Here is a 27,199-nt window from a genome sequence, read left to right on the forward strand (position 1 = left end):
TCTAGTACCAAGAAGAAACAACACTACAGCAACCTAAGCTCCAATAAAACCTTCTCCAAGAAGATGCTCTTTACCCTTGACAGAGACCTCTGTAGAGTGATGATGATTTCCCTATCAACTGTTTGTGCTTGATTACATATTTTTTAAATAATCAGTCTCTGGATGGGGTGGCACATGCCTGTGATCCCAGTGACTCTAGAAATAGTGGGAAGATTACAAGTTGGAGGCCAGCCTGGGCAACTCAGCAATACCATATCTCCAAAAGAAGAAAAAAAAGGGAAAAAAAGAAGAAAGTAAGAAAAGGGCTAGGAGGTAGTTCAGTAGTAGAACACTCCTGGATTCAAACCCCCCCCCCAAAAAAAATCTGTCTCATTATCTTGTATCACATGTGTTTGCCATTCACAGTGGGAGAACCTTCTCTCGCCCCCATCATTCATTAGTCCCATTTGACTCATGCCAGAAACTCAACTGTTTCTGTTTCTGTTTCTATAAATACAATTATGTAGGCATGGTTTTAAAAACTTCTATGAAAGAGGACAAACCTTAAGTGACACCACGTCTCTCCGAGATCCTCCAACCTGTTTTGTTCTCTGGTTAGCCAGCGTTAACATGTACATGCACATCTCCCCAGGAGAGGAGCTGGGTATTTACAGAAGCACGCGTGAGTGGGCAGAGCGGGACGACGGTTCTGCTTCATCTTCATTCATTCACTCTGTGTACCTCTGACACTGCCATTCGACAATCCGCGTAGCCACTGTGACATATTTCTCACTATCGGCCTCCTGTCATTACTGTTAGATCAGATCATGAGCTATTATCAGTCGCCTTTGGGAAGACTCACCCCTTTCTAGTAATTTCTGGTACTTCAAATCAGCTCCCTAAGAATGGGAGCAAGTCCTTCCTGCAGCACCTCGTGTGCTGTCTGGTAGAGAGAAAGTGATCCGCAAATACTAGCTAAAAAGAGGACTGTGAGGATAGACATTTGTGCACATGTCATCTTCCCTTCTGCAAGTACATCTCTGGAGTAAGTTCCTAGAAATACTATTACTGAGCAAACTATGTGTGAATTTAGTTTTGATAAGTAAGAACAAATTGAGCCAGAGACGTGTCTCGGTGCTGAAGCACTTGCTCAGCTTGCACGAGGACCCTGGTTTCATCCCCAACACCACGCACACAAAAAAAGAACAAATTCTCCCCCAAAGAGACTACAGCAAGTTGAACCCATAGAACTATATTCCTGCATATTTTGAGACATATAAATTTAAATTCCTTATATGAATTTTAAACTCCTTTCAAGATGCAAAGATTTCTTTTAGGGTTGATTGTATGTTCTCCTGGATAAGACCTAAAGCATTACTTTGCAGATGGTGGACAGGTATTCCACAAAAGTTTTGGAATAATTAATAGGCCAAGACATTAAAAATTTTTTAGTTCAATTGTGGGGAAAAAAAAGCTGATAATTGCTTTAAGCAGTTTGCTAAAGTTAACCAATTAACCAGAGTCCATAAGTAGAAGAGGCAAATCAGACTTTCATGGGGGCTGTGAGGAGGGGCGGGGAGGGACTCTGAGCAAGGTGTTTATACATTTAAGCTCAGCATGCAAGGGTCATTTCAGTGTCCAAACAGAGATGAAATCGATTCTACAATTTATTTGATGCCTTCTATATTTAAAAATGTGTGGCATACTGTTTTTAAAATTAGGTTGAATATAAATTGATTTGGTTTCAAGAACTGTAGAAGAAGATCACTTGAATTCTATAAGCTCATTGTCAATCTTGTTTGGGAAATCCAATTTTGAAGTATATCCACCCATTAAATGAACAAAAAGAGGTGAGAAAGCTCAGCTCAGATTGACCCTGGGACCTGTGTTTAACCAGGGATCCTGAGTGCAGGGAGAAGTCGCCCAGGGGCCTGAGCAACCACCACCCCCAGTGAAGCCCACCCCGGCAGCCCTGAAAAGACCCGCTAAGCTGCAGGATTCTTCACCCTGCAGCTCACTCCTTGAAGGAAATTCTAAAAATGACAGGCCTGGTGGTGGCATGAGGAACATCCCACACACTGCCACTCCTTGTTCCAAAATTAGACTTCGTCTCAGACACTGATCTCAAAGGTGGCAAAAATAGCTGCTGCTCCAGGGAGGACCCAAGCTGTCCTCCTCTGCAGCTTCCCCAGGGAGGTGGAGGCAGCTGGAGAGGCACAGCCCCCTCGTCCCCATTCAACTGTTTGTCTCACCCCCACCTTCCTCTATCACCCTCTACAGAACAACAGAAATACATTACATGGGAGGCGTGGGAACATAGGGAGGGATCATAATCCACCAGCTCACTCTCTATTGCCAAACTTTCCAAAATAAGTGAGAATTCTTTTAACCAATTGTTATTCCCCCCCCCCTTTTTTTTGGTAAGTTGGTTGATGTTTCTAGAAATCTCTTGGTATATTCGGGCATGTTCTCCTGGATAAGACCTAACACATTACTTTGCAGATGGTGGGCAGGTATCCCACAAAAGTTTTCAGGCGATCTGAAAACGCTAAGACTGCTGGGTAGGGAGCTCTGTGCTCTACCACCCCTCAAGGGAGTGAGGCATTGCAGCAGAGCTGGGGGCTCAGGAGCCAGACAAGCCCATCCTGGCTCCCGTGGTCCAGCATTCTGCAGGACAGGCAGCCGCTTTCCCAGCCGGCAACAGTGAGTCCTTGCACATTGAGGATTGTGAACAAAATGTTCTCTTCTGCTGTCAGCCGCACGGACACGAGCTCCTCATGTCTATTTAACATGGTGACCTGTAGCACACAGGCTGAAGCAGGTCCTCAATAAACATTTTTGAATGGACAAGTGACTGAGAATGGGTAACCTCACAGTGGCGAGTAGAGAGACGGATGGGAACTGCCTGGTGTGACACAGAAGTGGAGACTCGGCAGCAGTGGCTATTACAGAAGATGTGGGCACACAAAACAAATGGTGTTGTCATGAAGTAGGGAAGATATTTAAAAAGTAGAGATCAAAGTTCTAAGGAAGGGCTGGGTGTGACTCAGGGTAGATCACTATGCAAGGCAATGGTACAAGCCTCAGCACCAACGACACAAAACAAAGCACTAAATAAATATTGTAAGCGGCAGACGCTAAGGTTCCCCTGTGACTTCCTCCTCCTGGAGTTTATGTCCTTGTGCAGTAACCTCTCCCTCAGAGTGGGCAAGAATTGAGATTCGCGTTTAATCAATAGAACATTCTAGGGTGATGGCAGGTGACTTCCTTAATCATGGATTGTGACCACTGGGGAAACATGGCATTATCCTGGCAAGCCCATTCCAAACCTAGGCCCCACTAGCTCTGAGCCAGGTGTCCTGGGCCTTCAACCCAAGGGTCATTGAGAGGGTTAGAGAGGAGACAAGAAGTCCTTGAAACACCATCCATCACAGCGCAGAAAAGCAACACATGGTTATTTTATTATTGTTGATGTCATTATTGAATTAGTGTCCAGTAGCTGTTATGACAAAATGATCACTGGTTGGTGTCTTAACACGTGACATAGTGTTTTACAGCGTGGAGGCCAGACATCTGAAGTTGGTTGCACAGAGTTGAAGGTATCATCGGGGCCGGTTCCTTTCAGGGGTTCTAGTTCTCGAGACTCCTCCAACTCCCAGAGGCTGCCTGCCTCCTCTGGCCCACAGTCCACCTTCTGCCTTGAAGGCAGCAGCATGGCACCTCTAAGTCTCTCTCTGATGCTCTGCTCTCATCTTCCCATCACCCCACCCCTCACTCCCTGCAGTCCCTTCTTATCAGGTCACTCTGGACCTACTGGAGCATCCAGGACACGGCCCCTTCCAAGACCTGAACTTGATCACGTTTGCACAATCCTTTCTGCCACATTAGGTGACTTTTGCCAGTTCTACGATCACAGCCTGGGCACCTTTGGGGAGCTCTTATTCAGCCAACCACGGCTGTTGCTGGCACCCAAACCACAGCCTGGTCTTTACGTGCTTTGGGATTCAGGGTAGCAAAGAGTGCTCCGTCACTTCACTCAGGGCTGTGACTTCAGACCAGCTTGGGTCCCAGGTGTGGCATTCCATCTGCAGATGCAGCCCTGAGGTTTTACAGCAGGAGCAGTGAATGGCAAGAGGGCTTCCCAGTAATGAGGCTGAGGCCCCAGGTGAGCTTCCCTTCCTTCCAGTAATGGCCTCAGTTTCCTCCGAGAACCAAGCCAGCAGTACTGCAAGGCCATTCCTAGCAGAGCTCAGCCACAGCTTTGTGGATCTACTCCCAGTTCTAGAAAACTCTGAACAGCCCAGGGGACGGTAGGCCAGCAGTGTGACCTGTGTGTATTCCATTTTATCACAGTGTCTCTTTTCTTCCCTGATCAGAGATATTCAAGTTCATTGATCTTCAGCTTTTCACAACCCTCAGTTCAACCTGCTTGAGAGTCATATCCCATTTTGGACCTTTACCCATTTCATCTAAAACAGGATGTTGTTGCTTTAAAAAATCACATCCATTTTACAGAACTTATTAAGCTTACAGCAAATTAAGAGTGGATGACATTATTTTCTAGTTAAATTTGCAATGGGATGATCTGAATGAATGACTCATATTCTCGATTAATTTTTAGTGGAAATAATGAGAAGGTTGTAAATGGAAAACACATGTGCGTGCAGAACCTGCCTTTCAAGCACAAAACAATTTATGCTAATTATGGCTTCGCAAATGAGGTAATTTTAGAAAAACTTCTTTAGGAGCTTAAAAGCATCTAACAGAATAGCCACACAAGTCTAATGCAGTGACATTTCCCTCTAAGTTTTCAGTGACTTGAGTTTTATAGCTCTGTTTCTCTCTCTCCTCCTCTCCGTCTCTTTATTCCCATTAGCCCATCTTCCCATCCATCCACTGATCTACCTATAGTTCAGTATCCATAACTGCTAAGTATCTGGAGAACTAGGTACAAAGGGTCCATTATTTCAAAAAGAAAAGCTTATGTATAACAAGCATATCTCTCCTAAATTTTACAAGAAGACTTAAAGATGAATACTATTAACTTTCCCACTATACAAAGCAGAAGACTGGAGTCTGGAGAAATCAAGAACTTTGCTTCTTTCCTCCACAGACCAGAATGTTTCAGAGTTGGCATTGGAACTAGCTCTGCCTCCGTGGGCAGGGATCCTACACACAGCTATATGGCATTGATCTGTATCTCTGCATCATCTGTGTCTGCTCCTGTATCAGTCCCAGATTAGTCAGGGTTTTCCAAAAACATATCAACAGGAAGAGAGAGAGATAGAGAAAAAGAGATTGATTGGATGAATGACTGATTGATTGATTCTAAGGAATTCGCTCACCTAATCATGAAAGTGAAGTTCCAGCATCTGCAGTCTGAAGGCCTGAGAACCAGGAGAGTGGAGTAAGTTCTATGAATTCCAAGGCAGGGGCCTGACGTCCCAGCTCTGGACCACTAGGCAGAGCGCCAGCTCTCTCTCAGCCTGCCTTCCGTTCTATTCAGGTATCTGACCAATTAGATGAAGTTCATCCACATCATGGAGGGCAATTTGCTGTCTTTGATCTACCCATTTAAACATTATCTTGACCAGAAACACCCTCACAGCAATCCCAGAATAAAGTCTAACCACATACCTGGGCACTCCATGTCCCAGCCAGACTGGACACTCCATCCAGGTCACCACCTCTGACATCACACCTACTGCAGGAGTCTAGCTCCTGCTTCTCCTGAAGTCTCAAGTCACGCTGGCTCACTGTCTGTGCTCACGCCCTTCCAACAGTAAACTGTCCTGCTGCCTGATTGTGTTTGACCCATAAATAAAAAATGGGTTTTTAAAAAATATTTTCAAATGATTGGAAGAAAAAATCAAGAATAGTTTACATGAGAAATTTATACAAAATTTGAATTTCAGTGTCCATTAATAAAGTTTTTCTTGGAGCACAGCCATTCCTATTTTATTACAATTTTTCTATAGCTGCTTCATTCTACAATAGCCGGTAAGTAGCTGTAGCCACAACCATGTTAATCCACAAAGACTGAAATATCGACTATCTGGCTCTTTCCAGAGGGTTTTGATGACCCTTGCTGTAAAACCTGTGTGCTGTGTACACAGGTCATTTGGGAATGGTCTGGGGAAGGTGACATTACTGGCTTGCTTTGCCCTTCTTGAATCTAAATAAGCCATAGTTTTCAAAATATCCTACTCCTACCATGCTAAATATCCTGTTTTCAGCTTTATTTTCTTCTAGGCATGAAGTCTATGTAGAAGTTTACGATTACAAATATGTGATTTTCTTTATTTAGTTGTGTGCATTCATTGTGTGCTTTCTCCAAAGGAAGAAATTAATGAACTGCCGTTCTGGGTGCCATCCACAGCACTATACAATGGAAAGAGTGGGTATCCTGTGGGTGGACTCAAGAGTACCCATGTGTTCCTGGCATTTCCACACAGCAACAGACGCATGGCTGTGTATAGCGTGTTAGGTTCTCTTTGGCACAACAAATGTTGCTATTTTCAATGCAATTCGTTTCCAAAAGCTACCAACTGGACCATATTATACCCAGATTCAAATCCTTGGCTTCCCTTGAAAAAGCAAGGTCTCCACCTCTCCAGAACCTTTCGTCTTGTGTCAACAGCAGTGTGGTCCTGGGCTTTTTGACATTTCAAGTTTCCCTGGGCCCTCCTCTCTCATTTGTGTTCTCTCCAGCCTCTGTTGGCATTTGCAATTGTAACTTCTAATACAGCTATGAATACATTCCCACAGGTAGGTAATCCACGTTGTTGTGTCCATAGATGTTGATACACATCCCAGTTGTCTTTGATGTAGATGCACATGTGCAACAATTTAATCACAAAGTTGATAAGTGAATGATCAGGGATGTATGGTTAGGGTTTTACCAACTGGTCACTGGGGAATTCCAAGGATGGCACTTACTCCACATTGTACACTTTTGAATATAGATGTCAACCATCTGCTCAAAGAATGCTACCCATATTGTTTGGCACAAAAATCCCCAGATTGCGTTCTGCAGTGGCACACACACTGGATCATAAGGAAGAAATTCCACACGTACCATGGAATTTTTCACGCTCTGTAGCAGGCGCTCATGCTGTTCCGCTATGGCCAGAGCAGCAGAGTGGACTTTCTGATAGATGGCCTCTCCATCACGTGTTTGAAAGATAAACAGCCCTTCACCAGTCTCACACATCCTGTGAAGACAAAAACAGGAAGCTTTGAAATCCCGCTCCTGAAGTCTCTGGTACTAAGATCTCACGCCCATTTATTTTTTATGATACCAGGATTCCTGTTCATATTTACTAAATGAAGGTAAGTAGAATCGAAATGTTCCAAGTGTCCAATTAGTTATTATAAATATGGGCAGGAACCCAGCACCCAGAGCTAACACTTGCTTTTTGTCACAAAGCAGAGGAGGAGATGACAAAGGAGGTGCTTCTTGAGCCCCAGGGTCATCCCTCCATTTCCCCTCCCCACTCCCCAGGAGGAGCCCATGCCACTGTGTTCCCGCTACCAGCCTCTAGCAAATTCTTAGCAGACCCAAAGCTGCTCAGCTCAGAGGTGAAAGGAGGATCCCTCAGTGCTCTTCGATTCTGTCCTAACTCTCCTCCCACATGGTGGTTTTACTGATTCTTTCATTCCTAACAAACATCCTAGATCAAATTTCACTCTTGCTTCCATTCAATGTGATGGATCGAATGCAGCTAATTTATGTTTAATGAGTATGATTGTGCTGAATTAATATGTGGAACACAAAGGGAAATTCTTCAAGAAAAGCTGCCTGGCTTGATAATTGATGTCAAGAGGAAGGTCACCTCCATCCCAGACCACTAAAACCAGAAACAATTTCATTAATAGAGGGAGACTACCACATACAATAAGACCAAACAAGTGCTTTAAGATTAAATATACATTGAATATATACACTAAAACATATTTAATTATTATGAATATGTTAAAAGATGGGAAAAAAATTATATGCGGGAACATGTACAAGAGCTTGATTTTGATGCATAGATATAGCAACAGTAAACAAGAAGGTGGATTTTTTTTTTTGTTTCCAAGGACCTGATTCTTCTAATGCCCCTGCTCCCCCTTGAGAACCTCTTGCTGAAACACGGTTTAGTTTGTGACCCAATACATCTTTCTAATTATGGATTAAAATTTTGCTCACATCTGAAAAAGTGTTTAATGCAACATGGAAACTAAGCACATTTCCAACTCAAACCATGATTAATATTTTTATCTACTCCAGCATATGCAATTAATGCAATAAAAACATGGAAGATTTATCCCTCTGATTTCTCACAGTTGGCCTGGTACCATATGACCATATGGCAGTGTTCTGCATGTATGGCAGGGTTTCAGTCAATGCTCACAATCTGCCTCACTTGAGTTTCATGAAGATGGGCTATGTGAGGGGAAGAAAAAAGACAGGGCAAAAGAAGCTCTTTCAATGAGCTACTATAAAGAACTAGTTCATAAAGTTGATCCTGTGCCTTTAATTATTAAGTCATTCTAATCCAAGGAAGAACTAAACTCTCCAAAATAGCTGGGTGCAGTGGTGCATGCCTGTAACCCCAGTCGCTCTGGAGGCTGAAGCAGGAGGATCACAAGTTCAAGGTCAGCCTCTGCAACTTGGTGAGGCCCTGTCTCAAAAAAACAAATAAATAAATAAAAGGGCTGAGAATATGGCTCAGGGGTGGAGCACCTCTGGGGTCAGTCCCCAGTATCAAGAAAAAGAATTAAGACTAACATTCAAGGCATTTTTCAGTCAAGTCCCATTTCCTTCCTGAAATATCCTACAATTCTGCAACCCCTACTGCCACCTCTTCTGCATGCAGGCCACCATGCAAAGTTGACTGCACCACCTGGCACTTAATTCTGCAAGGTGTATGGATTTCATAGACCTTTTCTCCATAAAACACAAAAATCCTCATTCATTAAGAGGAGGAAGTCACCTTCATGCACTCTTTAAGAGGAGAAAGCAGTCTTGTCTAGGACAGAGGGCATTGCCTATTTACTCATTTAAACAAATACTTTTCTTCCAGAAAGAATGAAGCCACCTGTCACTCAGAAATATTTGCATGATAATCAATTTGCAAATCAATCTTTGCAAATCTAAACTCTGCAGCTGTGTTTTTAAAGTCTGAAAATCTAGGGGACTTTGCAGTTTTCAATATATTTTATTTTTAAGTGCAACCCACAATTAAAAAAAAAAAACACACACACAGTTTAGTTTGTGACCCAGTACATCTTTTGAATTACAGATCAATCATTCATCAATCTATATAACATGCTATTTTCTTATTTTTAATACTGATGGTATAATGCTTTATCTGTATTATAATCCATTAATCTTTAATGGATCATAATATTAAAGACATCTACTCTTTGAAAATTAAATTTTATCCAATGTCCACTTTTGATAAATACAACAAGCCTATCCCTTTTCTTCAGTGACATTTAAATTTCTCAAATACTGTTATTTAAAAAAACAAATAAAATCAAAACAATTATAATTTTTGGCATTCTTATTTGACTTGCATAGACCAGACTTCCATAGACCACCCTTACCCATACCTGAGGGTCCTGAAAACACACACACACACACACACACAGAGCTTATCACTTACAGGAATAACTGCGAGTCACAGCCCCCAACTCCACTAGGCAGAGAAAGTGAATGGATAAAGTCTCTTGGACCCTATGCAGGAGAGTGTCTGTTACGGGTCTTGTGTAAGATCAGAAGCCCAGCCAGCCCTAGCCATGGTCTACTTGAGGCAACAGGATGTCCACTGGAGCCACAGCTTCTGATTTATTTAAGAGACGCCAGAAATCTTGATCGTTTTGTGAAGTTCCCTGAATTTTAAATGTCAACAACCTGTTCCTTATTTTTTTAAGCTGCGTAGGGGCCAAAAGGGTCTCAGCAACCTGATGTGGCTCAAAGTCCCCCAGAGTACATTAAAAAGTCAAAATGCATTAAAGAGCTCTGAAGAGAAATGAGGCCTTTGGTTAAATTGCCGGGACCTCTGTCCTTCTGCTCAAGATGTGTGTCCTTCAGCAGGACACATGTGACCCAGGAAGCAGGAATAAATGAGTGCTGCCCTTCAGGGTTCTTCTCAACCTCCCCTGGCCTCTGCCCACAGCCTTCCCACCTCATCCACCTCACCGGGTTGATGTGCTCCGACTCTTCCCTAAGCAGCTTTACAGAGCATTAATGTCACCAGAGGCCATCATCAAAATAATGTAATGGGAAAATGCCTCGAGGCAGTAAGAAGAAAAGAGGGGGTAATAAAATAGAAAAGAAAGGAAGTATAAAGAAGAGCATGGCAGAGAGGCTAATGGTCTTATGTAACCTCACTCCACAACATCTCTGTGGAAACAACACGCAGCTTTCTTAGGGGTTCATCCAGGGTGGAAGAGCAAATCCGCACTTCGGATTTTGATGGTCCTGATTCCTTCTTTCTCTTTACTCCTTTGTTCTAACCTTGAATGCTTTCCCAAAGATGTCCCAAATAAACGAACATTTTCCCAGGGTCCCACACTCCCAGAAGCCAGTGAACTAGACACCCAGAGAGGCAAAAATAAGGAGTGTAAGTATGGCCTATCTGATCTCTTCTGGCAAGAACAGGAGTCAGATATAGGAACACTGTGGCCATAGAGACGGGGTTATAACTTTGGTGAATTTCTCTATCATTATTTCCCTAAATGATCGCCTGTCATTCCAAACATGGATCATTCAATCGGTCAAGAATCCAGAAGAGACCAATCGCGCAGAAAACACTGGGAAATTCATTAATTAATCCATACCAAACATTTTCTGAGGCACTGTATATAAGAAAGAGGGGTGGGATTACATTGGGGGCAGGACTTGCCCCCAACTCCAAGGTGCTCTATATTTTCAAAGAGCAATGCTACCTGAAAGACAATGACGATGGCTCTCACCTGGCTTTATCACAACTATTAAACCTGCTATGTGGAGAGTACCATTAAGTCTTCAAGGGAGCTTGTCAGTTCCCTGGGAACCTGAGCTCTATGTAGACAGTGAGTTTTGCTGAAAGTCACAGGCTTCCCTCTGCTCACTACACACCAGCACTCCAACTGTGACAATCAAAGTGTCTCCAGTCATTGACAAATGTCCCCTGGAAGACAAAACATCTTGGCTTGAAAAATCACTGAACTCGACCTAAAACAAAAGCACAAGAGAGAAACTGAGTAAGGCTTTAAGACTAGGAGGTCAGGAAGGCCTCCTGGGGAAGGCCTGCTGGGCTGCCTCACCCTGGGGCCGCTGAGACTCTCTGCAGTTGTGACCTGCCTCCAGTTCCCACCACTGGCCTCTGCCCAGCGGATCTCAGCTTCCGTCCAGGCAGCACACACCGGCTGCAGTCCCTGCTCCTGGGGTGGTTTCCCTGGCCCTGCTGTGAGACACTCTAGCATCTCACAGTGTCACGCAGGCCTGGGAGCGCGGGCCAGCTCTAGTGCATGTCCAGCATTCACATGGTCTGGAGATGGCTGTCCGGTGCTCAGGCCACCTGTGATCCTTACCATATCCGTGGGCTTTTGCCCCCTCAAACCTGGGTGCCGTAAATGGCATCATCGATTCAATATCATGAACTACTATAATCTACCATAAATAGAAGGGTATAAAAGGAGATACAAAAGTAAATACAGCAAAAAGCACATATAAAAATAAATAGAGCGAAAACAAAACGTTACTGAACTCCACCGAGGTCCTCTTGCTGTCGAAGGCCTCAGCTGGAGTCCGCTTTTCTGGTAACAGGTACCCTGGGAGTGCTAAAGAGTGGATAAGACTCTTCAGCGCCCAGGCCCAATGCTTCTCCATAATTTAATCAAAGGGATCAACAAATTGAAAGGAAATGGCTTTATCACTGTGAGGCCACATTTAGTGTTATGTCTCTGTGACCATAAAATCATCCCGTGTTTGGGAACACGGTCGGTGCCTAGCGCCCTGCTCTGCAGGGAAGTAGCAGCCTCAACCCCAGCTCCCTCACAGGCAGGATCAGGACCTGGGACATGCTTCTCTGTCTCTGGAGGTCTCAGTGACCTCCTACACGGAAAGCAGGGAATAAGATCACACAAAGCCCAAGGGGCTCGAGTCGGGGATCGTGTTTTATGTTTAGTAAACCATCTGGCATCACGTGAGCATTTAATTAGGGTTTGCTGTCATTATCATTGAACCCCAGAAATGTCAAAGCACATGGGGAAGGGTTCTCAGGGACACTCTGAGGGGGAGGCACAGCACGCATGTGTCTTGAAGGAAAGTGGCGGCCACGTTGCAGGACCACAGGGTGACTCAGCAGTATGGGAATGGATGTGCACCTGGGGGACACTGAATGATCAACACCTCACTTGGCTTGGGAACCCCTAAACTAACAGGTGGTATCAGAAGTGAAAGCAGTCCTGGGAGGGCTGCTCGCTCAAACTCTGCAGCTGCCCAGCTCTATGAAGCCCCAAGGGCTCCTCAACTACTACTAAACGCCAGATTCCTCATAAGCACCTTCTGCTGGACTTCCACCTTGACCATGGCCTGCTTCCCCCTCCCTCCTTCTGCTCAGCCCCATCAGCCTCCTGGCTGTCCCTGCGACACCTCCTCCTCAGCACCTCCTCTGTTCGCCTTTATGCAGGAATGCTGTCCCCCGGGATCCCCACATGGCTCACACCGTCTTAGCTCTTTTAGGTCTTGACTCGGACTCTGTTGACTCAGCAAAGCCAGTCCTGCTCACCCCCTTTAGAATTGTACCCCTCCCCAACTTCACTTTTCACTGTGGGACTTAAGCTAAGATCTGTTTTACTTTTGCTAATGTTGGACTTCATCCATATCCTTTCTGAGCTGTTGAGTAAGTCTCACTGTTGAAGCCACTGGTACCTCTGCAGTGCTCAGAACCGTACCTAGCACACGGGTGCACTGGAAGAACATGGGGTGAAGGAAGGCATTATGTGTGCTAGTCCTTTGTAGAATTCTGAAGTAGTAGCACATATAAAATGATGGTGTGTACCTGTGGACATCACCTATGTTATGACAGCCACAGGCATTGGTGAGTGCTAATTTTGCCTTGAAGGTCAGAAGAAAGCCATCCTTTCCTTTAGAAATTCCTAAAATCACATGCTAAAATCACAGAAGCTCAGGGGAGGCAGGACCTAGCTTAAGTTCCCTACAAAGCTAGCATCGTCCTGTTTGTCTTCTAAGCCCCTCACCTAGCACAGTGTCTGACAGAGTAGGGTGCAATAATGAAACATCTCTTAGTGGGTTGAGTCAAGAGGTTGCTCTTTGCAGTGGAAAAGGGAACACTACCTTTTAATTTCATACATGCCTCTATTACTGGAATATTTACAGTAAATGTGCATTACTTTTATAATTAAAATCTTCTTATAGATTAAATGCTAATGAGGAACAAATAGCCATATAAATGACATAATTATATTTCTGTTTTCTTGCAAAGGAGAGAATTTCACATCTCTCAAGCAAGTATGTGGGACCCAGTATTCACATTTGACTTCCTCTACTCGACACAGCAGGGAGAACTCAGAGCACTGTACTGTACACGTGTTTTCAATTCTTTAGTAAGAATGCAGGTATCATCTCAGAAACATTCAGAAACCAGAGATTACTAAGTATCTGAGAATCACATAAACAAATGGAGAATATTCAAAAGATGTCAATACAATTTTTATTTTATCCATAAACTCATCAATCAGAGGAGGAAACCATTTTCTTGTCCATTGAAAAGTCATCTCACCAGCTAATGACTTGTAGGGCAAATGGCACAAGAAAGGTATGATTTATTTTCCAAGGCTGCTCAAAAAAGCAGCTTTTCCACAATCCGTATACTCCACTTAAGGAAGGCAACGCAATTTTGATTTTCATGTATTTCACAAGGGTAAGTATATATAAATTGCATATAAACAATTCCACTCATTTCTCACAAGCATTTATCTATAAAAGGATTTTAATTATAAAAGTAAGGCATACCTTCTAAATATTCCAGTAGTGGAGGCCTGTGTGAACTGAATAGGGCAAGTTCCCTTTTCTACTGCACAGAGATGACTCTAAAAGTTTTTCTTAAAATAGTGTTGAAAGCACAAGAAAGACTGTCTCCAACTGGCGAAGAAAGGCACTCATTTGCGGGAATTATTTAGTACATTCTGCCAAATGTCACCTGAGCTTTTTTTTTTCACTCCTGCGGGTGCAAAACCTGGGGTATTAATTTAAATCAGTCAGGAGCTAAGGCAGCCTGACATTGAAACATTCGAACTCAGCATCCAGCTGTAACGTTAACAGGGAAACTCACTGGACACCTGCCACCCCTCTTTAAACAATAATATTTCCAGGATGGATCCAGGGGGGCATAGCTGCGGTTAGAGCTTCATGCCAATTGGATTTTCTCATGGAAGATTAGAGGCCCTGACAGTCTGCTCTGTTGAAATGAGGTTCCGAAGCGTTGAAGTGCAATGAAACACACAAAAGTTTAGAAACACCTCAATCCAACAAAGTATGTGTCTTGGTCCCCCACATAAATGAACTTTGTCTCTGACAGCAATTAATTGCACAGTTGCACTTTATTACAAATTTCATGTTTCATCTTCAAGATTCCTCAAGGCAATGCAGTCACACTGCTTATCATGGGGGGAGAAGGGAAGAAACGGCATGTGGGGGATCCGCACGGCCTGCGATCCTCACACAGCTGCCCAGGAGAGGTGGACAATCCCAGCTGTCTGTGTCTTCACTCCAAACAAGAAGGACCAATAGAAGGCTCCAAAATTAAAGTTCAACTAAGAACACACTAGTGCACGAGGCAAGCTTTAGCTGTGTGAGCACGCTCTCTTTCACTCCACAGAAGGTCATTAAGAATTAGGCTAGGGGCTGGGGATGTGGCTCAAGCGGTAGTGTGCTCGCCTGGCATGCATGGGGCCAAGGTTCGATCCTCAGCACCACATACAAACAAAGATGTTGTGTCCACTGAAAACTAAAGAATAAATTAAAAATTAAAAAAAAAAAGAATTAGGCTAACCTCCAGCAGAAGGAACGCCCTCTCAGAGACCCACGGAGTCTGGAAGTGGACCATCTGAATGTGAGTCCTGAACCCATCACTTACTAACCCTGGGCCTTGGGACCTTGGGCTTTATCAGTTTCCCTCTAAGAGGAGAATCAAAATAGGTTCCAGCCTCTATGATGACTGAGTGGCTTTACAGCGGCACATACAAAAAGCTTAACAGTCATCGCACAAAGCAAGGGCTGGCTAATCGTCAGTAGGTATTTTCAATGGCTGAGACACCTGCTAGAGCAGTGTTTTCAACCCTGGATAACTGCACCCCATAATCCATGGTTGTGGGGAGCTGTTCTACACAGTGTGTGATGTTTACCAACACCTCTGGCCCCTCCATGTCCCAGATGAAAACAGTGCCTTTGCACAAGGTATGATAACCGTAAATATCCCAGGACATTATCAAATGTCTCCTGGGAGCAAAATCACCCCTGGCTGAGCAGCACTGATGTGGAGATCCAGCACTGTTATGCGTGATACTGCTAACTGCAGATAAAATCCTCTTGACTCTCTTTGCTTTGAGCAATTATTAAATGCTATATTGGATGCATTTTATTAGTTTTCTAAGACTTCACATCCATTCCCTTTCTGCTGGCCATAGCAGGCCTTGGGTGCCAGGGGAGGAGCTCCTCATTCTATTTGTGTCCTATGAGCTTTGTGTAAAGTTCTCAGTAAAAAGCCTAAATGGAAGGGTGGATGTCATGGTCACTGCCCGATAGTAATTATCTCCCTTCCACTGGCTGATGGTGTGGAAAGATCCCAAAGCTCCAGGAGTTCATCAGTTGGAACCATAATGTAACTTCCTAGAAGAAAGGGGATTCTCAAATGAAAACCCAAGACCACCACCTGGACACTGAATCAAGCCAAGCCTGAAGCCATCTCGAACCCCAGGCTGAGTTACATAAGCCAGTGAGTTTCTTTTCTGTGTCAGTTTGGGTTGATTCAAGTGCCTGCTACTTCCCAGCTGTTTTCACATGTGCCTTTATTGAATCTTCATAATAAATCTCATGATAAATAATACATTGTCCCCATTTATAGGTGGCAATGTTCCCACAGCCCCTGTGTGGCAAGGCAATAATTTTACTTCACATTCTCCAATTCCGAGTCCATTTTATTATGAGCACCTCCCTGTCAGCTGTGCTGGAGGGAACTGGAGCCACCGAGCAGGAATAAGCTGGATGTGAATAAATCTTTGCCCAAGGTCTTTGGGAAGCAGAATCCCTGTGTCCTGGGGAGGACAGTCTTAAAGGTTTGCAGATGCATGTTGGATATATGAAAACCGCCTGGAGAAACTCGGCTCCTGCTCATTTCTTGAAATGATAGAGGAAGAACATTCTATTAGGTAATATGAAACTGCCTTGTTTTGCACACATCCAAAAATAGCCAAGGAAAAAATTATCTTCACTAACAAAAGTAAGGCAGAGAGAAACCTTCACGCTTGGGGGAACACAGATGATCTTATTATCCTAGCGCCTTGATGGAAACTATAAAAATTCATCTCTATTTGAGTTTCAGACAAAATACAAAGTGGTCATATTACCTTGGGTTGCCTGTGTCCTGCAGGGCCAAGTCCTGCTCCAAAATGATCAAAATGGAACATCAAAGACACTTAGGAGAACCTGGCACCCTCACAGGTCACCACCCTGCAGGGAAGATCTGGCTCAGATACACTTGAGCATTTTGCCCAAAGTTAATCACTAGGTTAGGACCTAGGTCTCTCTGAGTCCTGAAGCAGTGCTCCTCACTCTACACATGCTGCCTGAGGAATAAGTCAGAGCTTAAGAGCAAAGTCCCCTCACTGCCCTTCCATTCATTGCCAAGTCTGAACCAGTCAAGCAAAGCATGCCCACCACATGAGAAGGCTCTTCAAAATCAACAAACATTCTGTGTTCCCACAACACTGGAGGCACAACTCTGTATGCCCAGACTGTGGGTATTCTAACCATCTAATTGCTGGAGTTCTTAGATGGAATTCCCAGAAGGACAGACCACTAAGGGGCCATCAAAGTCATGGGATGAGGCACTTTTTTCATTTTCCAAGTCAATACTTTATATCTTTGGGTCAAAGACCATTGAAATAATTCTGGAATTGATGTCTCCAATAGATCAACTCTTTTCATGTACCATTTCGTTTGCTTGAGCTACTTCTGTATCTTCCCATGTCCACACCCATCCCTCAATTCTATTATCCACTTAACGATTCTCAAATGAAACTGGTGGGCACCACTGGACACTGAAGGAAACCAAGCCTGTAGTCATCTAAACTACCCAGACTGTGCATGATGTAAGGCAAGGAAATTTCTCCCCAGAGCCACACCCATCCCTCTACCCTACTGTCCACATAATGGTCAGAGTGACCTACCCAAAGTGGGAAAAAAATTCTATCACACACACACATACACACAAACAGACACACACACACACATACACACAGGGAATTAACACATCTGCCCAGACCCAAATCCACCTGCCTACAGACCTCTATGCTTTTTTACAGCACTTAAGAGAAACGCCAGTCTTTTAAATAATCTGTTAGATCACAGAAGTCTTACTAGATTTCAATATGAATTAAACTTCTGAATGACATAAGTAGTATTGATTTTATACCTGGAATCTTGTGCCCCCCCCCAAATCTCAAGATTAATGAGATAATTTTTTACAGTTTCAAAAAGTCACGATACACTATAAAGATTTTACTTACACTTTAGTTTGCACTGTTTCCTATACATAGTACACTAAAGAACAATTGAAAAATAGCAGTGTTTGAATAAATGCCTCTCCTTATCATCCCATAAGTCCTGATGGATGCAAAATTCTACTATATGTCTATAAGAAATAAGAATGGGGAATCCATAGGTAATGGAAAGTATGTATTTATTACAGAATATCTAGATTTTACTGGTTACAATTAATATAGTAGTAGTAATACCTGATAATCTATAATAATAATTTATGGCTCACAGAGGGTAGAATATACCAATGTGATCAAACCAATGCTTAAATTACTAATAGGTTTCTCCCTCCAGGAAAATCAGTAGGCAATTCTGGCAAAAGAAGAGCATCACTGGGTACATTTGGGTTTGACTGTTTTTTTCCATTTTTAGTGACTTCATTGATAACGTAGGTGAACTGCTTTCATAGCTTTTTTCCCTATCTTAATACACTTTGTTAAGTGTATTAAATTGAGTAGATAGTACTGAAGGTTACCCTTAAACAGTTCCCTTATTTTCAATATCCTCCCAGCCCAGAGAAGTGAATGTGTTACAATTGATGACCACACCCACCAATCATCACCCAAAGTCCACAGGTTGTGTTAGGGTTCTCTCTGTGTGTCGTGTGTTCTATTGGCTCTAGCAATTGTATGATGCCAGGTACCCACAACACAGCACCCTCAAAGGAGTGCCACTGCTCTAAAGGTCCTTGTCATTTCATTACCTACTCATTTTTCATGTCCCCAATCTCCAGCAACCACTGATCTTTTTCACTATCAAGTTTGGCCTTTTCTAAAAATGTTGGAGAGTTGGAGTAACACAGTATGTAACTTTTTTCTATGGACTTCTTTCACTTAGTAATATGTATTTGAGTTCCTGCTATATCTTTTCATAGGTTAGTTATACATGACAGTAGATTCCATTTTGATATAATTATACAGCATGAAACATATCTTATTCTAGTTAGAATCCCATTCTTGTGGGTGGACATGATGGTGGGATTCACTGTGATGTTTTCATATATGTATACAAGGGAAAATGTAGTGATGTCTGTCATCTGGGAGATTCATTTCTAGGTCTTCAAAATAAAATAAACCAGAGAACAGCTGTATGGGAAGGATGAATTTTAAAACTTTCTAGGATAGTTGTGAGAACAACAAATTATTTTGAAAAGTATATTTTGCTTAATTGAGCCTTGTATAAAATAAATAGATTAATTTGATGGGAGCATTACTGTCCTCTACTTGCAGGAACTGGGTCTTAGGTAGAGATTAAAGTTCTGTTTTTACTCTCCCTACATCAAGTATCATTTTCCTATAGGAAGAGCTGCCCTGTATTACAAAATTTTATTTTCCATGTTGTAAGTTGGCTTGTTTTCAATCTGAATGTAATTTCAGGCCACATGTAGAAGGGTTTGCATTTCTTAAAGCTTAATCATTAGAAAATTTTAAAATGTAAAATGTTATCTGTCATGTTTCAAAACAGAACTAAAATTTGAAGGAGGAAGAGGTGGAGACTGCATAGCTACTGTGGGCACCATCTTCCCTCCCACAAAAGAAGAGCATCACTGGGTACATTTGGGTTTAACTGTTTCTTCTTGGTGCTTTGTGGCCAAGAGATAAGTTTGACTCTGGGATTCTGGATGTCCCAAAGACAGATGTACTCAGATGTAATCTGCAAGGCACATTCGCCATGTACATCTAAGTTAGGAGATGGCATCAAATACACATTGAATCTCTCTGGGAGAAAAACAAAAGGTTAGTCCAAAATCCCCAGGAATAAAACATCAAAGATGCTGTAGGAACAGAGAAGCATTCTCCTAAAGGGAACAAGTGGTTCTTGGGGATGGAAATGAACAAGCTTCAGAATCAACCTCTTCGGGTGCTTATGTCATTCATTGTAGTTTGAGCAAAACAGAACTCAACAAACTGCAACTCGAAAAACACCAGTGGTATTTATGATCTACCATTTGAGTTGAGATGAGGAAGCATTCCCCCAAAACCAACATGGAAGCTTTCCAAGCACTAGATTCTGTTTAGCTTAGCCCCATAGGCCATACAAGGTCAGATTTTTTTACCCAGTTCGACTTCAGTGTGTGGTACAGAACCAAACTGCATAATGAAAATTCACATCACAGATGCGAAACATTAGACCCCTCCCCAGGAAATTGGCCACACTGAATACATGGATATTCTGCACCACCCCTGGCCTTGGAGAACCACAGCTCTGGGGGTCTCCCCAAGTGAACTTCAGGATTCCTCCCGCAGGTGAGCCTCCATCACGGGAGCCTGGAAGACAGAAACAAGAGCTGAGAACAGGGGCATTTGACATCCTGGCACTCACCTCCCTGCCTCAAAAGTGAACCACGTGGTGTCACGTCCATACCGCCGCAGGGCGCTTAGCGGCCAAGAGATGAGTTTGACTCTGGGATTCTGGACGTCCCAAAGACAGATGTACTCAGATGTAATCTGCAAGGCACATTCGCCATGTACATCTAAGTTAGGAGATGGCATCAAATACACATTGAATCTCTCTGGGAGAAAAACAAAAGGTTAGTCTAAAATCCCCAGGAATAAAACATCAAAGACGCTGTAGGAACAGAGAAGCATTCAAAAATAATTCAAGCTCACATTATAGGATTTGGTTGAGTACTGAGGGAAACCAATGTTTCTCATAAACAAGCTGTCCCAGGAAATGACTTTTAAATGCAGACCCTATCAAATGAGATAATAATGATACACCCTGACTGTCAACATACACTAAACACTATTTACATGAGCAAAGAACATTTTTAGACTTTGTAAATTTGCATAATAAAAAGTATGTATGCCAATAAAAGACTAAAGCAAAGAAACCTTTAAAAGCTTTTTTTTTCCCTGCCAAGCACATATTAATTACATCTACGTCTTTGTGTTCATAAAAGATGCAGGTGCTAAATAATCATGTTATGGTTTACTAATACCAAAGTCATACTGATCAACTTATAACTTCTATAACTAAGCCAATAAAGTTGTATCTCAAATTATTTTTTAAAAAAACTTCACATTCATACTATGCAATTTAACTGACAAAGCATTTGGAAAAACACCACAGGACATATTTGAACTAGTTTTAACAAAAAACTTTCTTTAGCCAATTACTGGAAAGAAAATATTCATTTGCTTGTTCAGATGGTGGTTATAAATGTAACCAAACAACTGCTTGGTTGGTTACTGCAACCAAATTTCATCCCCACAGATACATTCACACAGAATTTTTGTTGTATTTCTAGACAATTCATTAACACAAGAAGTTACATAATTGAAATCTTTAAGTGATATATGAACATATATTGTTACTGTAGCAAACACATCTCCACCTAGCAAGCCATCATTATGGTAGACTGTCCACATCTGACAAAAGAATAACAACTATTATAAATTAATGGTATTATAAATTAATTGTTTTATGAGATGATGAGCAATAGATTTTTATAGATTTTAGTTGAATTTAGTGAATAGATCAAGACTATGTTCATGAACTGTATCCATTTAAATTTTCTAAATCATTTCAAACTCTCATTCATTGGATAGTTGCTGCTTTCCAGTAGCAATTATTTTAAAAATAGAATCTAATAGAGCAATTTGCTCCCTTGAGAGTTCTGGACCAAGTAAGAAAGACTGTCTCCTTAAGTAAAAAGGGAGATGATCACCAATTTATTTGCTTAGAAGTCCCACAATTCTATCTCACTCAGGAAAACAATAATAGTAGAGGGAGTGACCATTACTTCACAATTACATCACGATTACTTGAATTTCTACAAATTAGGACTGCAATGTATTTTAAAGGACAAAGTTGAGTTTCATAATGATACCTAGTAATTACACACCAGGGGTATTCTTACTTCCATTTGACTGAGAGGAAACAGGCACAGAGAACTGGCAGGGCACAGCAGCTCCGAGGCAGAGCTGAGTCTTTTAATTCAGTTTGTCGTGCCAGTAGGATATTATTTCACCAATACAAATTTGGGAAAAATAAGTGCTGATCTGAGCACTCTATAAAACAATAATAATCAAACCTTTCCTGTTTTCCTTGCTTTGTTGGGCTCCCAGGCATTCATCTATGAGGCTGTGGGTGGACCTCTCTTGGCAGGGGTTACCCCAATTTAGTTAACCACAGGAGGAGGAGTCTGGGAGTTGGGGGATATCCCTACAAATGACTTATCCTCTCTGGGATTCAATCTCCCGATCTGCAAAGAGGATCCATAGAATCGTCCCCACCCCTGGGTCCTGGTCAGTAATACCAGTGGAGATGGACTGTGATAGGTATGTACGTCCAATACAGCTGCAGATTTTGTGTGAACACACAGCTGCACCAGGGAGGGGGAGCATGCTTTAATAACCAATGAAGAGCTGCCTGTGGAGAGGTCGGAACAGGTCCACCTCTGCATTTCACCACTAATTCAGGTGACCTGCCCATGATCAATCCTCTTGGCCCAAGTCAGTCATTTAGCAGATCCTTGGGGCCCAATCTACCCTGTCACAAGGCTTGGAGATGAAGTAATTATCCCAAGCTTTTTCAATAAACCAACATTGATTTTTGCTAAAAAGTTCCTTTATATTTAGGTCATTATTGTTTTAAGTGATTTATTTCTAGGTCAAGAATTGAGCTCAGAGTTTGGCTCATGCATTTCAGTTTTTTAAAAAGGCACAGATTTTTTTTAAGTGGGTAAACCTGATAAAACATTTATGAAGTTTAAATTCTATTAAAAGCATTGGAAAGCTTTCAACAACAGTTTAAGTGAAATGGCAGCACAACAACTCATTCTAGTTTAAAATCTGTGCATTGTCAAATATGGTCTAATTGCCTAGCCTGGAATCAAACACTAAGTAGGCACTAGAGTTGGAGCAAGATTTTAGCTCTCCGAAGCTTCAGTTTTCTCATCAGTAAAATGGGAGAATTAATAATATGCATGCCCAAGGATTGCTGGGAAAATTAAATAATCTAATACTGAAAGCCTTTTCCACCAGCTGCCACACAGTAGGTCCCTCAAAATTCCTAGCTATGCACTTTTAGATTATGCATCAAGTTTAGATATTATGGAGAAAAATATGCCATATTGTCAACACAGGTTGTGCATTAGGGAAAAGGTTATTTTTACTTATTGCTTTATACATTTTCATAATTCAAAAATTTCCCCTAATGAAGATGGCTTACGATTTACTACATGGGGCACGAGAGCTTAGCGGAAAGGTGAGACTGCTGTGTACATACCGCTCTGTTCTCTCTCCACCCCCGTGGCCAGGAGGTCAGGCTCTCCCAGGCTGATGTCATTGATCCGTGTCCCCACACACTCCATCTGGAGGACTCTGCACCATTCATCTGCCTCAAGATCTGCAGGAATGGCCCAAAGGTCACAAGAGTGCCCAGCGCCCACTTGAAAGTCAAAGGCTTCCAAAGCTCCCTCCCAACCCTGCCCCAGACAAACCTGATTCGCAAGCAAATGTCTTGGAGGTGTCGTCATTGAAATAAATCCCTATGGCATGCTTCTTGGTGCTCTTCGGCAATCGAGCCACGTTCTTCACGTTGTTGAGCTCCGTCACCTGCACAGTGAACAAGTGAAAAGATGGTCACAGTCCCTGCTGAGCACCTCCAGGCTACAAACCCTGGGGACCAGGGAAAAGCACAGCATGGTGCACAGTACAGGGCCGCTGGACCTGAAAACTGAGAACTGGCCGAGGGAATTAGTGGTAGCTTGAACAGATTCTTTCCACAGAGTGGCACAGGCATAGACAATTTGCTTCAAGTTTCTTTTTCTGTTTCTTCTTTAAATTGTCCGAAAGTGTTTCTACCTTCTCGATAGTTCTCAAGTCCATCTCCATACCTGTGGACAGGCTTTCGCATCGTCCCTTCTGAGTTCTCCCCGTGGGCAGATCCTAAACACTTGGAGCCTGGAGGAGGGGAGGGAAGGGAAGAGGAGGAGATGGGAGGGGAGGGGGGCCAATTCATCTAAATCATCTCACTGCCAGTCATAGATGGAGTGTCAGGAGTCCAGAGAGTCAAACCACACATACCAACATGGAATCAATAACAAATTTGGTTTCCCAAACATTTTCACCCTGTCCTGGTTTCCAGGCCCCTGTTTTGCAGCATAAGACCACTCACTGCACATTCCCACCATATTCCTATCAGCAAGAAGCCTGCCCCTATCAGACACTCTGTCTGTTTCCCTTTCCCACAACTCCTTGCACCCCCCCCAGCACTTTCGTACACCCCAAGGGTGTGCTCCCCTGTGGAAACACAGTGACAGTTCTGTCCTCTTTCTCTCCTGCATTGGAGGGGCAGCCTATGTGGGTCCTGCCAGAAAGAAGTCTTAGATAGCTCTAGGGTAAGTATTTACAAGATAAATAAGCCTTTCACAGTGACAAGTTTAACCTCCCCTTAATATATCTCTTTTGTGCTGTTGTACAAAAGAATCTGCCACCCATCAATCTTAGCCTGCAATGGTGCTATTTTTCTCCCATCTATTACTCTAAATTCAATAAACGCTTGGCTCAAGAAGTAGGTAGGAAGAGAAATAAACACCCCGCACATGCTGACCCGATTACTTCATTCCCTGCATCTTACCTTCCACTGGCCCTTTCTTAGCTTGGAGTCACAAATAGTGCACCTCAGACCTCGCCACACAGGTGCCTCCAGGGGCTCAGCACATCTCCTACACCAGCATTGACTCCCTCAGAGCTGTCACATGCAATGGGTGATGTTGTTGTCCTTGTGTATACCACCACCCCAGTACAAGCTATGGTCATATTGCCACAGCTACTTATTGGTCTTCATTTGAACTTCCATTTTTGAACCCCAGTAATTCACTTTTCAAGTAGCAGATGATCTTCCAAAACGTAAGATTTTCGATATTTCAAAAACTTTCAAAACTTAAGATTTTGATTTTTCTATGCATAAAGCATAGAAAAGACTTCCTATTGCCCTAGAGACAAAGTCCCAGTGCTTTGGTCCAGGGGACCTCGAGACCATCTGCTGTCTCCCTGTGCATCTCACCAGCATGCTCTATGCTGCCCATGTCGCAGCAAGCTGGACTTCATTTTGTCCCCAGAAGACTCCATGGTCCCCCAAGCACAGAGCCTTCTCTCCTCTCCCCAGGTCACTCCTACTCACCACAGGTCTTGGTGAAATTTCATTATCCACAGAGGCCATGTGGGAAACCCCACCCCAAGATTCAATTGGTCTCAAGCTACCATCCAGTGACACCCTGTGCCTTCCCTGTACCCTCCACAGGCCATAGGACTTACTGGTTCAGTGCCTGCCTTGCCTCTGGAGGGAAAGTTCCATAAGGAAGGCAAATTGTTCATTTACTTTACCTACCACTGGGTTTTTTGAGTCTAACACAGAGTCTGCCACACAGTGGAAACTCAATAAATACACATAGACTCTATGAACCAAAGACCTCACCCACCCACAAACTAACGCACAGGGAGCTTCAGGCCTCTTTTCTCCAAATTTCACTTTGCTTTCCAGGCCCAGGTCTTCTGGGAAATGTGCCCTGACCTCAGGGTGAGTTGATTAGTACCTCTCTGTGATCCCCACATCCTGCACTGTAGATCTATTTGTAGATTAGAGTACTTGTAATTCATCTATTTGTTCATCTCCAGCTCCCAGCTAGACTTGAGTCACTGGCAATGACTTCTGATGGAAAGCATCAATGAAAAGCAACCTTACAGACAGCCATTATTGAGCCCCTATCACATGCTATATCCAGAATGAATCATCTGACCTTTGTGAAAGCCATAGAGGTGGATGCTATCATTATAGCATTTTGCAGATGAGGACACTGAGGCTGAAAAAGGTTAAAGTCACACCTAAAACAATGTCAGCACAAAGACATGAACGAAGCAAACTGACCCCAGGGCCAGTTTCTTACTCCATCTGAAACACTCATGACTAACCTTGAAAATTTCTAGACCAATCCAGATATGTTGGCCACAGCTGTAACCCAGGTGACTTGGGAGGCTGAGGCAGGGGGATGTAAGTTCAAGGCCAGCCTGGGCAACTTAGCCAAACCCTCTCTCAAAAAATAAGATAAAACCAGCTGGGTTGCAGTTCAGAGAGCACTTGCCTTGCATATGCAAGGCCCTGGGTTCCCTCCCTAGCACTTTAAAATAATTAAATAAATAACAAAGAAAACCTTCAGCAGAGGATGTGTAGCCCTTGAAATTGTTTCCCATTTAGGACCTCTTTCTTTTCAATGTGGTTCCTCTCTGCAGACGCAGGTAGCATGTGTGCCAGGCTTAACCCTCCACTGAGACATTATTTAAGAGTAGTCCCACTGCAGCCTGAGATGCAGCCATGACTTTGAAATATGTCACTTCATTACAGACCCATTAAGGGCAAAGAGGAAGACATAAGTCACCCAACCAGTCAGGAAATGTAACAGGACTGCATGAGTCAGTCACTATTGCCCACTCTGGAAATTAGTTTAGACAGTAAGCACTGCGACACCCCTGCTCAGGGGAGGCTAGAGAGGGTTCACAGGGCAGGCAGAGTCCTGAGGTTCCAAAGCAACCTTCTGGGTTTGCACATGCACACACCTGGCTTGCACACACACACACTCATAAACACACACCTACACTCATATACACACCGTTCTCACAAACTCATACCTACACTCACACATTCACAGACACACTCGCACATACTCATTCACACCTACACTTACACAGACACTCACAAATTCACCCACACTCATACACTCACACTCATGTACACACACACACACTCACACATGCTTACACTCTACTTTCACAAACTCACACTCACCCACTTGTACACTCTCACACATACATACACACCCACACTCTCACACATACATACACACCCACACTCTCACACACGCACACACAAACCTTACTTTCCTTGGAGCTGGATCTCCATAATTTATAACAGAAGCTTCCTCAGCACACGTGCTCGAGCAGTGACTGTAATGGCTAAAATGTGCAGAGAGCTTCAGGAGCCACATAAAACTTTTGTCAAACGTACTCATCCCCACCATTGCTTCTCTCGACAAATGAGAAAACCAAGGCAGGACGTATTTCTTAATATTCCTTTGACAAGGCAATCATCTGACCCAGAAGAGTCACTTTTAAAGCCAACAAGGGTCTCAGTAAAGTCTCAGATTCTCCTTCCACATCAATGTTACAGAAGTGGGGGCCAATCAGCCTGCACCAGTGCACCTGACCCTCAGGACTGACTGTGATAGACCCTCAACATTCCCTCACCGAGGACGGCGCTCAGGACTGGGGGGGGGGAACAATGCCTTCTGTGCACCTTCAATCTGACTCTTCAAAGTCCTTCCAAAGCCCCCATATTTTACAGCACAGCTCAACCCACAGGCACAGCTGACCTCCTCAGGAGCTCTGACTGCTTCACGGT

The 27,199-nt window shown here is 43.2% G+C and overlaps 1 protein-coding gene across 1 annotated transcript in view; it reads right to left on the minus strand.

Moving 5' to 3' along the window:
• Window positions 1-27,199, minus strand: part of Dok5 (docking protein 5) — a 145,573-nt gene that overhangs the window by 24,763 nt on the left and 93,611 nt on the right. Inside the window, exons 3-6 of the mRNA XM_046433906.2 lie at window positions 23,244-23,358; window positions 23,030-23,149; window positions 20,120-20,309; window positions 7,058-7,193 (exon numbers count right to left, since the gene is read on the minus strand). Coding sequence (XP_046289862.1) covers window positions 7,058-7,193; window positions 20,120-20,309; window positions 23,030-23,149; window positions 23,244-23,358 — 561 coding nt within the window. The remainder of the gene's footprint in view (window positions 1-7,057; window positions 7,194-20,119; window positions 20,310-23,029; window positions 23,150-23,243; window positions 23,359-27,199) is intronic.

This window comes from Marmota monax, unplaced genomic scaffold (assembly GCF_021218885.2).
Source record: "Marmota monax isolate L192 unplaced genomic scaffold, Marmota_monax_Labrador192_F-V1.1 WCK01_AAM20220418_F8-fsc00014, whole genome shotgun sequence".
Classification (NCBI taxonomy): domain Eukaryota; kingdom Metazoa; phylum Chordata; class Mammalia; order Rodentia; family Sciuridae; genus Marmota; species Marmota monax.